This window comes from Corvus brachyrhynchos, unplaced genomic scaffold (assembly GCF_000691975.1).
Source record: "Corvus brachyrhynchos isolate BGI_N302 unplaced genomic scaffold, ASM69197v1 scaffold14, whole genome shotgun sequence".
Taxonomy (NCBI): Eukaryota; Metazoa; Chordata; class Aves; order Passeriformes; family Corvidae; genus Corvus; species Corvus brachyrhynchos.
This window is the reverse complement of record NW_008239110.1, coordinates 15,604,251-15,617,579: the sequence shown is the minus strand read 5'-3', so window position 1 is coordinate 15,617,579 and position 13,329 is coordinate 15,604,251. Positions and strand designations below refer to the sequence as shown.

At 38.6% G+C, this 13,329-nt stretch overlaps 1 protein-coding gene across 1 annotated transcript in view; it reads left to right on the top strand.

The window, feature by feature from the left end:
- Positions 1-13,329, top strand: part of THEMIS (thymocyte selection associated) — an 81,996-nt gene that overhangs the window by 58,633 nt on the left and 10,034 nt on the right. Inside the window, exon 6 of the mRNA XM_017739783.1 lies at positions 6,849-7,002. Within this exon, the coding sequence (XP_017595272.1) occupies positions 6,849-7,002 (154 nt within the window). The remainder of the gene's footprint in view (positions 1-6,848; positions 7,003-13,329) is intronic.

Below are 13,329 nucleotides of genomic sequence, written 5' to 3'. Positions count from 1 at the left end.
AGCCCCCTAGCGGTGCCCGTCTCCCGCTTCCACGCTTATTCCTTTTTGCCTGGATGTCATTCACTGCCCCAGCTCCCAAACTGCGCGTCGGGCAGGGTGCGGTGCCGGTGGTTTCTCCAAGACCATTCGTCTTGGTACATTATTTTCTTTTATTTTTGTCGAAATGGATCTGGCTGGGACATGACTTTCTGCTCTGGTTTGTTTTGGTTTTAAATCCAAATGTTCTTATTCAAACTCTGGAGAGGGCTTAACTGATCTTGTCCCTACTATTAGGAAAACGTAAGAGTTTAAATACAGTGTTAGAACCCTTAGAGTGTGCTTACAGTAGCATTAGCCTACAATCGAGAATGATTTTATTTATTATTTCCCCCTTTTTAACCTCTGGGAAAGAAGCAGGAGCAACCTGGTCTCGTGGAAGGTGTCCCTGCCCATGGCAGGGGGTTGGAACTAGATGTTCTTTAAGGTCTTTTCCATCCCAAACCATTCTATGATTCTATGATAAAACCCAGACTACTGACAATAAAAATCAAATTAATTGTGATATTTTTTGTATGTACAGAAAGTACCTTGTGAGGAAGAAAATTATTAAGCACTTGAATCTGGATCACAAAATTTAATTTGGTCTTGTGTTTTTTCTCTTTTAAGCAGAGAATAACTCACAAATGAATACAATTTGTTTCTGTCTTTGAAACCATATAACCTTGACCCCTTCTTTGTCAAAATAGTTAATCTTCAGTTTATAGTATCTTATGAGTCCTGCAGGCAAATAATAATTCTCCAAAGAACTCTCGTTCTGTATATTAATAAGGCTAAATGAGGATCCTCCTTATTGCCCATGGCCTTTCTGAAGTATCTTCTAACAAGCTCTTCTCCTTTTCCACACTCCAGTGGACCGTGGAAAATGAAGACTTGATATCATGTACTGGAATCAGTGCAATGGGGAAGACGGTTAAAATTCTTAGCTACAAGATCATAGACCCTTGTCAGTACCCTTTGCTATGGATACACTGTGTCCTTGTAAAAATTACCTTGATGTGCAAGGTAAGTTGGCTTGCCAATAGATCATTCAAGAAGGCTACCTTGGGACACAAGTGAATAATAATCCAAAGGTAATTGTTTCTTTTCAAGTGAAATAAATCAATCCTAATTGTCTACCATAATAATACAGATTTTGAGACGTGTCAGCAGTTCCCATATGTGTGTTCCCATTATTCAAATTTGTGTTTCCCACCTATTAGGTAAGAGCACGCATTCAGATTTCTAGTCATACAGTAGGTGAAATATATTCTCATAGAATCACAGAATGCTTTGGAAGTAGCTTTAAAGATCATCTAGTTCCAACCCCCTGCCATGGGCAGGGACACCTACCCTTGAACCATGCTGCTCAAACCCCATTCCAACCTGGCCTTGAACACTTCCAGGGATGGAGCACCCACAACTTTCCTGGGTAACCTGTGCCAGTGCCTCACCACCCTCACAGGAAATAATTTCTTCCTAATATCTAATCTAAACCTACTCACTGTCAGTTTAAAACCATTCCCCCTGTCCTATCACTTCACTACCTGATAAAGAGCCCTTCCTCATCTTTACTGTAAGCTCCCTTTGAGTACTGGAAGGCTGCCAGAAGGTCTCCCCAGAGCCTTCTCTTTTCCGGGCTGAGCAACCCCAGTTCTCTCAGTCTGTTTTCATAGGAAAGGTGATCCAGATCATGTTTGCGGCCCTCCTCTGGACCTGCTCCAGCAGATCCACGTTCTTCTTATGTTGGGGGCCCCAGAGCTAGGTGCAGTACTCTGGGTGGGGTTCTGCCAGATGGGAATAGAAGGGGGATCCCCTGATGATGAGCATTGGTGCAAATCTGACCAATGTAGTTACTCCAGAATGTACTCCAGTGTATGCTCTTGCAATTCAGAAAGTAATTCACATCTGTGTCTCAGGATGGTCTAAGGCTCTGAATGTGATAGCATTTACTCTGGCTGATACTACATGGGAAACAAAATCTGACATTCTTTTCTGATCCACTGTAGTTCCAAACTGTCCCTGCAGAAAGTCATGCAAAATGAATGTGGGAGCAAAATTATGTAGGTAGGTTGTAATTCTGTAGGTACAGAAGCTCATTAAGTCTTCTCTATAAATCAGCAACTATGAATACTGATATGTCTCTCTCTACCACTCCCTCTCACAATTTCCTTAAAATATTCTGCAAAATATTTTAAACTTCATCCAGCCTGGTTTAGGCTTCCCAGTGAATACAGTGCTGTGTGATGCTCTTGCAGAACTGTCGTATGCAGCTTGTGGGGATAAATTGACTTTTTTGTCTGTGTTTGGACAGTGAAATCATTCATCACACTTTCAATCTATGTATACACCTTTTTCTTCTGGTGGAAAGGTGCATGCAGCAATTAAGCATTTTAGAGATAAATATACCCATGCAGTATATGCCAAAGCAAAAAATGTGTATCCAGAGCTTTGGCTTGGTTTCCTGATGGTTGTAAAGATTGCCACTCCAAGCTGTCTTTAAAAACTGCAGTAAAAGGTTTATGATCTGTATCTACTAGCATGGGTGACTTGTAATAATGTACTCCAAAGGTGTCATGCCATGTCCGGCACTGATTGCTCCAGCAAATGAGTACTCCTCTTCACTAGAGTCATTTGTAATCACATAACAGCTTGACTTTCAGTCTGGAAAAGCATCATTTTGTCGGATTGGTTTATGCCACTACATCTCTCACCGCATTTTCAGAGACTATGACAGCTGTTGGTTTCATATTTACTCCCACATTTTTCTGTACTTTAAACAAATGTTGTTTCCTTCTTTACTCTGAATGTTCTAGATGCTGTTGAGGCATTCTTTCCTTTAAAAAAATGCAACCAAACAATAATGTGAATTATGAACACACGTATTATTTTCTTTTTTTGTAACCAGATTTAAAAGCCTTTCTTCTTACTTGCGCTTCGCTTCTCTTTCTTCTGTTCTGTCTCAGTGGCTACAACAATTTTGCTGGGCACCTCCAGAGTTGATGGGGGGTTTATGTTGTTTGTTTGTTTGTTTGTTTGTTTTGTGGTTTTGTTGTTGTTGGGTTTTGTGGGAGATTTTTGTGGGTTTTTTGGTTGGTTGGTTGGCGTTTTTGGGGTTTTAATTTATATGTTTTTTTTAAGAACTTCCCTGTTATTTTATGGGCATTTTGAGTAGTTGTGACCAACTACTGCTGTCTGAAGCATGTGTGGAATAGGGATTGCCTTCAGTATTTTTGGGTTTTATCTTGCAAAGGAGTAGGAATTTCCAGAGTCAGTATATCATGAGTTATAATTTGACGCTTGTAAGGGGAAAGATTAAAGACCAGAAACTCTTCTACCTAAAGAAAAGGAGACTCAAGAAAAGGAGTAAAAATCTGAATGATGGAAGAAAATTGATGGGGAGGGATTAGAGCAGCAGCATGAAATTATGAGTTACGGCAGTAAAAAGAAACTTCACAACCCAAAGTAAATTTCAGTGCAGAAATAAACTCTGGAACTCCTTGTCACATGATATGGATAACAGAAATGTAAATGAGTTTTTAAAAAAATTAGACACAGTAATGAAAAAAAATATTCACATGGATACAATTGTTCATAGCCCAAATTTTTTGAGTCAGAGGAGAGCACAGATTGGAACTGTGAGAAGAGGATAAGAGCAGACATTTATATTGCAGGGGAAATGGGCATTTTGGGAAGAGGTTTTGTGCAACTGTGGCTGTAGATAGGAAAAGCATTACTGTTTGTCCATTGCCACTCATAAGAATGAGAACTATTGTCAGATTTCACTGTTCCTGAAGCAGACAAGCAGAGGGAAGCCTTGCTTGCAGAAGAGAGCTGACATACACACACAGAGATGCAGTGCATTAAACTCCTCAGATACTCAAGGGAAACAAATTCAAACTGCTTGCTCTGATCCTCAGTTTGCTACTGCAATGTTTTCAGTACCTGTACCTTCGGCAAACACTGCACTCATTTACAGCTTCTGCTGAATTCTGAAACTTCTGTTCTTACTAAAGTGATGCACCTCCAGCCCTTTAGTTCTCACCTTACCTCTCACACTTTTTTGTATTTATCCTGTTTGACATAACACCTCCTATTTCCTGAGAGGGACTGTGCACACATGGACTCATTTACCTTTACGGCTTTGTGATCTGACTCCTGAGTTGTTCCTGGACCACAAGCTAACCTGAAGACGTAATGGGCAATTCTTAGCCACTGCTGTAAAATTTTTAGGTCATGCGCCTGTAGCTGTTGGTTTTATTTTCCAGATGCTGAGATTTGGGGTTTCCCCTGAGTAGTCTAACAAATGACTGCAGCCCAGATTATGAGGTTTTAATTGAATTAGTGTTTTTTCTGGCAGTAACTATTGAAAATCATGGCTGATATCCTGACTTCTTTAAATTAGTGGAATAATGACTCTGCCTAGATAGAAATTCTGTGCTGCCAAGTATTTGAAAGACAACTGTAAGACTTCACTGTTATAGTTTTAAAAAAGCAACTTATCTTTGTTGGTCTCCAGTATAATTGTTACCTATAGTGCTATTAAGGATGTTAAAACACTACCAGATTTCAGCATAAAGTGATGTGACATTAATTTTCTGTAATCCTATTTGTTTTTCAATGTTTGCATTTTGCATATTTTAATTTGCTTGCAAGGTGCCCCAGGTAACTATTTTTCACAGTGTGTGATTTTGCTGATGAATTATAAGATTAGCACAAAATCCAACTACATTTTTCTTAATGAGGGGATCTTTCTATTTTGATACCAAGCCCTGTTTTTAATTAGTTAAGGCAATGCAAAATAAATAAACTCAACATACTCATACATTATATTGATTGTGAGTATTAATAGGGTAAATAAGGAGCTGACTAGAAAATAAGAGATTTCATGTTTTATTAAAAAAACCCCAACTTTTTTTAATATCTACTATTTAAATTAAAGTTCCATTCTTCCCTGAAAGTTGACCATTAAGTGAAAGCTTTCTATGTGCTAAGTATGCCAAACAACTGGAACACAGGTATAATCTGCCTGTGAATAATAAATCTACCCTACCCTTCCCAAGACCTTTAATTTGTGATAAACAGGTATGAATGATACCAAGGATGGGACTAATTTAGTGACAGCTCTGAAACATGGTTATTTAGCCATTTATTTTCCCCAAGCCAAAAGTGGACATTTCCCAATAACTGCCTAAAAAGTGAGTGTTCATATAATTGGGGCAGTCTGGCAACAAAGAGGTGGGGTATACATGCATGTTTAGGTCCAGAGGATCAAGAAAAGGAGATGAAAGAAAGGCCATGATGTGCTTGTGAAAGAAAGTTAAAGATCCTGCAGCCTCAGTGTACGTATTCCACAACACACTGAGCCTAGTCCTAGTTTGAACAGTGCCTTTTCCATTGGGTTAACTCCCTGCTGTGAAGAATTTCTTCTGACTTTTCTGTCCTCTTTGCAAAATATTTCTTAGCTGTATTTCTTTTTTACAGGTCCCTGAGTTTTTTGTGAATTACATCATGGCTTAAAACTTTGCTGGGGCTCAGAGGCTCTCTTTCAACCAAGGAAAGAATTACCCAGCATTGCATGACCTGTAGACCGCAAACATGCTTTGAATACTGTAACTCAACTGACCCCTGTATCTTGAGCTTGCACAGGGTTTTTTTAGAAAAAGGAGAAAAATACTACAGATTCCTCTAACTGGAAAATAAGGGTATTCCACTTGTGTAATGCTGTGACCCACACACTGGGGAAAATCATCCCTACGTTTTATGGATTTCATCCTCATCTTTTTCCTTAATATACTCTTCCAAATTTTCTATTTCAATTACCAGTGACTTCTTTTGTTGCTAGCTGATATATTTTTTCAAAAAGGGCAAATTGTCATAAAATGTGGGCTCGTGTTGTGCTTTCGCAAATTGTGGGTTGATTCTGAAAAGATCAGATTCTATTACTGTGTAGCTACTGTCAGATTTACCAACATGACCTTATCTCTTTGAATAGGGTGGGCTTTGTCATAGCTAAGGAAAAAATCTGCATTTGATTTTGAATGGAAAATCTATACTGATTATTTCTTAAAATATATAACCCGGTATAATGATTGCAATTGGTCTGTACCTACACTGCAGCTACTGTAGAGCTTCACCAAAGATATATTTTTGACACTTTTAATTGACTGTTACTTACACAGCTAAAATATACATATTTGACTGAAAGTATTTGTGACATAAATACCTTAGAATTAAAAATAAAGCAACATAATTATGGAAAGGTGTTTATGAAGCTTGAATTTCAAGGGATGCAAGTATTGCAGCCATATAACATACTTTTTCCAATGTAATAAAATTATAATTAATAACTCCATAATTGTCAGTTCCCATCATCTAACTATACTATGCTATGAATGTTACTGGGTAAGTGTAATTGAAATGTCAGACTTTATATGAATTTGTGATGTAATATATAACAGAACACATTAAATGAAGAATCGATACAATAAAAATAGTTAATCAGAAAGTAATCTGAATCAACCAAAAAGGGATTCATAAATCTCCTTTGCTTGTGTGACTCCATATAGCCAAAAATAAAAAGGAAAAGAAAGACTGGAAATGTGTTTTAGAGGTAATCTCTTCACCTAGAGTGCCTCCTGGTCATGTTATTTTGTGATGTACATGCCTGAAAGACAAGCTGTGTGGTAAATGTCATTGTTGATTTTGACAAACAGAAAGATCTGTAGTTAAAACTCACAGAAATAAGCCAAAGAATGTTGCTCTTGCATGTCACATCAGTTTGGAATAAGAATTTACATGGAAAGTTAATGTGCTGTTCTATGTAATTTCAGAATTTCTGCATAGACACCACCAAGAAATTGTGCTCAGACCAAGCTGCTGATGTTTTGGAATTGCAAGTTAGTTGTCAAAATGATTTGGTGCATCGTGAGAATCAGAAGGACATGACTGGGAAAGCTACACTGGTGGAAACCACTGTGATTAAAGGTCAGTTAAGCTTTATGGTTTGAGCTATTAACATAACAAAGCTTAACCCCAGCCCTGATGAAAACTTGACATACAGGAGTATCTTGTGTGATTTCACTTGGAATCTGTGGCTTAGTCAAAAAGGAATGAAAAGTGAACCTTTCTGTTCTTCCTGTATAAATGCAGTAAGGCAAATTCATCCAAGCTCTCAGCAGCAGCATGGTTATTAAACTCTGTTTGACACTGCAGCATGAATATTCAGTGGTTTTTAGGAACAGACGATTGGGAAACATGTGCCTTCCTTTTGCTTTAGAGTGATGCTTACACATAATCTCTTATTAAAAAAATACCAATCCCAAAATGTTTTAAGATGAGAATGCCATTTACATTACAGATATGGAGATGTCTTCGACTCATATTTTTGTATTTTGAAGAAAAAAATAGTTCTGAGCAGATTACTTGACTGATAATTGTTTTTAAAGTCTCCATTTGTTTGTGTTTCCCTTAATTTTGATAGATGGGTAGTTTTTCTACTTATCTTCCAAGTTTTTCCTTTTTTAGAAATGAACAGTACTGAAGTTGAAAAGCTAGATGATAAGAGGGCAAATCCAAACTCCATTTATGCTATATATTTCAACTTTGCAATTAATATATTAAAAAATTATTTCATTAATCTCTCAGTCACAGGTTATATTTGAAATATGAACACATCATATTAATTACAACACTGGAACATTTGGAAGACTAAACCACAAATATTCATCCTCACATCATTTGTTAACTGATAATTGATATCAATAGAAGAACTTCCTACAAAGTTTCTTTTTTTTTATCTTGTCATTCAGTGTGTAAGACACTTTAAAAGGATTGTTTATTTGAAACTATGTGTATTGAAACTTCTAAAAGCAACATAAACCACTTCTGTGGAGAAGAATTACAGTGTCGTGTTGAATACTCATTAATCCTTATTGCTGTGGAAATTGATTATTTGGGGACTAATTATTGAAAGTGATGTGGTTTAACCCCAGTCAGCAACCAAGCCTCAGACAGCTGCTTGTTCACTCCCCCACCAGCAGGATTAGGGAGAGAATTGGAAGGGCAAAAGCCAGAAACATTGTGGGTTGAGATAAAGACAGGGAAAACAAAATCCACTCCTACAAGCAAAGCAAAACAAGGAATTAATTCACTGCTTCCCATGGGCAGGCAGGTGTTCAGCCATCTCCAGGACAGCAGGGCCCTATCACGTGTAATGGTGATTTGGGAAGACAAATTCCATCAATCCAAATGCCCCCCCTTTCCTCCTTCTATGCTTTTAGTCAATTGGGGTCGCCTGTCCTGGCTGTGTCTCCTCCCAGCCTCCAGTGCACCTCCAGCTTCCTTTGCCAGCCATGGCAGTATGAGAAGCAGAAGAGGCTTTGGCTCTGTGCAAGCCCTGCTCAGCAATAACAAAAATATCTCTATATCAACCCTGTCTTCAGCACAAATCCAAACCAGCCCTGTACTAGTCACTGTGAATACAATTAATTCTGCCCCAGCAAAAACCAGCATGGTATTTTGGTATTAGGAAGCTTTGAAATAAAATCCTAAATTTGTTATTTTTTAGCTTTGAAAAATCTCTTTTCAGGCTCTGTTTTGTCACTGTTTAATGATTTGATTAGATTTTATAGGGGTAAATAGTGAAGCTTACATGTTGGCAGCTACAAAGGACAGTATCAGTTTAAACCCCACAAAAAAAAAGAAGTACCAACATAGGTTAAAGGGGTACTAATTTTTGTCAAGGGCACTTCCTGTAAATCACTGAGGCTTGACTTTAAAAACCATTGTCCATGCTACAGGGATTAATTAGATCACTTGCATGGGTTAGTCTCTGTGGCGTGAGGCAGACATGGGAAGCAGGGGGAACAAACTTGAAGGAAACATGACCAGAGCTTCTTTGATGGACAAGGCAGACCTAAAGCTTATGCTGAGCACTGGCTTATTCACAAGAACAGAAGTCCATGCTTGAGGAGGTGCTTAACTTTGTTGGCCTATACTATTCATAGACAGACAAAGTCATCCAGGCTAAAGTCTCATAATGCCTTTATGGTGAAGAATCTTCAAATATTTTTCTGAACACAGCTGCTCAGTTTGTGTAGCAAGAAGTGATGCCATACAGTCACTTCCTGTGCCTTTTACGGGAACTGTACAGTAGTTTCTAAACTGAGATCTGTTGGCTGAGAAAAGAAGTATGGAGCCACTGTTACTGAGGCTTCAGCTCAATAACAGGACTGGGAGGTCACTTAGTCTTTCCATTTTCCTATTGTGAGAGTATTTGTTACTGCTCGTGTTTCTTTTGTACCTGGGCACCACTGAGAAATGTCTGTCTCCATCTTCTTCATATCTTCCCATCAGGTATTGATACCCAGTGATAAGATCTCCCTGACCTGTCTCTTGACCAGGTTGAAGAGTCACAGCCCTCTCAGCCTCCCCTTCTATTTCAAATGCTGTTTCAGGCACTTGATCACATTCATGACCCTCTGCTGGACTTGCTCCAGAACATCCATGTCTCTCTTGTACAGGGAGCCAGCACTCCAGGTGTGCTCTCACCAGTACTGATCAGGGGCACAAGGACCTCTGCTGGCACCACTATGCCTAATGGAGCCCAGAATGTTGTTGGACTACCCTGCCACAAGGACACATTGCTGGTGCATGGTCAGCTTGTCTTCCAGGGCCCCAGTGTCTTTCTCAGAAAAGCTGCTTTCCAGTTATTCAGCCTCTGCCTGTGTTGGTGCATGGGGTTATTCTTTCCCAGGTGCAGGGCCTTGCATTTTCCTTCACTGAACTTCATGAATGTCCTCTCTGCCCACTTCTCCAGCCTGTTCAGGTCCCTTTGATGGCAGCACAACCTTCTCAGCTGCTTCTCCCAATGCAAACTTACTAAGGGAAGCTCGTTCCCATCGACTGTTCTGTTAATGAATCACCATGTCTGTTGCAGACACCCAAACATCACTCATGTTGGTCTCTCCGTTAAATCCTGACCCAGAAAACTCTCAGAGGTCTCTTCAGCTGTCCCTAGGCAAAGGGCTGACTCTGTTACCATGGTACCAGCAAAATTTCTTCCTTCTCTTTCACTCTGCTTGCTAGCTCATGCAGTTTGTGGTTCTGGACACCAGAAAACAGACTTGGACTTTTTGCAACAGTTCCTGATTTGGACCTTCTTCTGAATATGTTTCAACACCATGGTGAAATGATGCAATATTGCTGACTGTCTCATCTGCTCTGCTGGAAGTCTGTCTGCCTTCTCTCTCTTTATTCACTCAGAGATAGTAGCATGAGTCTTTTGTCCACCGCATTAAGCCTTATTTATAAAACATTGATAAACCTTTTTCAGAATCTCAAAAAGTGCTTGATTTTTATTGCAATTTCTCAGTTTCTAGCACAACTCTTGTTTTTCTTAGCCAATTCTTCATTTGTTTTTAATTCCAAAACAATCTAATTGAGAAAAACACTTTTTCTAGGGACTAATTCAATTTTGAAAATATCTTTTCTTAATTCTTCTTACTCTATTTCCTTTGGCACTCATTGCATCAAGATCCTACTGTTTGCTGTAACAACCCTTCTGAGAAAGCAGAGTTTATTTTTCTCCTAGTTGAGACTCACATGTCAGTAGTCAGTGTAGGCTGATGACTTAACTCCTCCTGCTTCCAGTAGACATACTTTTTTTAAACTTTAGCTCTCAATTAGGCTTATTTTCTTCCTATCTATTTCCATGAGTTTATGGCTGGAGACCTGTGCTTTGCAGGTAGCTTTGGGTATATGACCAAGAGTATTAGAGGAAAGAAAATGGTGTTAGGACTGCTGAAGGCTTGCATGACCCTGGTACTGCAAGGATTCACAGCACTAACTCTTCCCACCTAGCTCAGTTCTTAGCCTGTATCTGATTCAAAAGCTCATCAATCACGTGTCTCCTGCCTCATTTCTCATGAATATTGCAATTAGTTAACTTGAAGTTCATCCTATTAACTGTATTGGCTTAGACTACTCACAGAACACCAGATAAAGAATAGATTTTGTTACTGAGGATTCCAAACAAACTCCTAGTACCTCTCTTTAGTATGCACATAGAAAATCACAGACTAGTATCATAATGATCCTTCTTTTGCAAGACTAGGGAATTGCTTCTTGTTTAATTGCCTTGGAGTATATCCCTTTACCAACTCTGTCCAAATTGGAGTGTAGTATGAGTTTGAGCTAGGCAGATGTAACCTAGTCCAAAGAACAGTGATGGATTGTACCCTGACATACCCTAATGAATGTTAAAGGTTTTTCTGAAAGTTCTGTGTTAGTATAGTCCAAAATTATTTGGCTTGATTAAAAGATAACTGCAGAATTTTACAGGAGATTGGATTAGATTGGATAACAGTTCTTCCTGGCCAGCCAAGGAATCCCCATGAGTCCACTGCTGCGGGCATCAAGCTTGCCTGTTCCAGAGGGTGTACTCTGCTCTGCTAATTCACAAGATAATGGATTAGAAAATATGTCAAGACTAATAACACAGACACACTCCTGTGGGTTTTGAGTGGGAGGAAATGCACCATTCACTGACTAATCTTTAAACTTCTACTGATGAATGTTAAGGCACCCTCCAAAACACCAACCTGTTTCAAATTCCTAATAAGGATGTTGAATCTGTACTCTCAAAAACCCCTCTACTTACAGAGACAATTGCTATTTCTTACCAAAGGCCAGATAGTTCCGAAAAGAAAAGCAACGTTTTTCTCTCCATTTTAGAGCCTCTATTGTCTTTCCTTACGGAGCTCGTGTTAATAAAGATAGGATTTATTATCCTTGTTTCTAAGAAATGGAACCTTTTTCATCTGTTGCAATTAAACCTGAAGAGGCCACTAAAGATATTATCTTATTTTCTTATATTTGACTGACTTTGAATTAATTAAAATGGTAGCAATACCTTCAGGATAATAACTCTCAACAGAAATCTGCTGTATCAGTTTTCATTTATCCTTGAAATTTGTTCTAAGAGGGGGTTCTATAACATTATGTAATCTTCTTGTTCATGGCATAGGTTTCTGGAATAGTTACAATCCGCAGCAAAACAGTGTTTATGCTGATTTTGTTTATTGATGTCAGGATATTTTAGGGAAGGTATTTATATATTCTGTCTTTAGGCACTTGATTTAGGAGGCTAGTGGGCTGGAGAAAGAAAAAGAGGGATGGGCCTTCTGTTTGTACTTTAGGATGTACATATGTCTACCAAATTTTCAAAGATGGTTTAAGAAATTTCTGCCCCTGGAGCTTGCTGTCCCATTAGTAAAGACAATACATTTGACCATGGCACTGTGCTCTAAAACAAATATTAAAATGAATTAGACATAATAACCCAAAAAACTTAAAGAAAAACCTAGAATTCTGAATTATTTTGAAAAAAGAGAAAAACTGCTTTTTTTTTTGGATGACATCTCAGGGATTTTGTATTAGTGTTCTGAACTAGGTGCATGGGAATAAGCAGTATGAATTAGGAATCCTTTCCTGTAGGCATGTGAGACAACTCCCTCCAGCTTCCCCCCTCAGTTCAGCCTTTGACTAGGGCAAAACTGGTATTAGATTCTTTGGCTCCCATGGTCTTGTAATTTTCTTAAAAATAGAAAACAAAAAACTCTTTGTGTTTTTGGCTATAAACACAAAACTTATCCTTGGCTGACACATCTTCTGAGGTAAGTTTAAAAAAAGGCAAGAAAATTACTTAAAATACATGGAGATCATACTATTTCATAGGATGTGAGTACGCTCTTAGTAAATGATATTGAAATATTTTCAATCACCTTTGCCCTCAACCAAACTCTAACCTGTTTAATAGCAGGGGGAAGAAAGCATAGGCTCTGAATCCTTCTGATTTCACTGGTTTATTAGATATGACTGATTTAAATTGCAGTAATATTCAGAGGTTTCAGGCAGGAGCTTAGGTGGCTGCAAGGAGGAGGTATGACAGTGTTATGTGTAGTTAAACTAAAGGGTACTTCATGTCAGTGCCCTCTCCCACTCTCCAGCAGTGCTGCCTGGCTCTGCTCCCCCAGTCCTGTGCAGAGCAACGCTTGAACATTTCTGATGGTGCCCTGAGCCCTGCTCTGCATCCTCTTGCAGGAATTTATGATGAGGTAAGAAATATGAGATTGTTTAAAACTTGTGGAAACCATTTCTGATCTGCAAGAGCTGCTGTTACACTGGGGATTTATTTTATATGAGGCAGTAGTGAAACAGTGGAAACTAGGTCTCAAAAAGTTCAATAAAACCAGCAAGATAGACTAGAAGAAAATATGATGAAGAAAAAAATTTAAAAGGACAGTGAAAGAG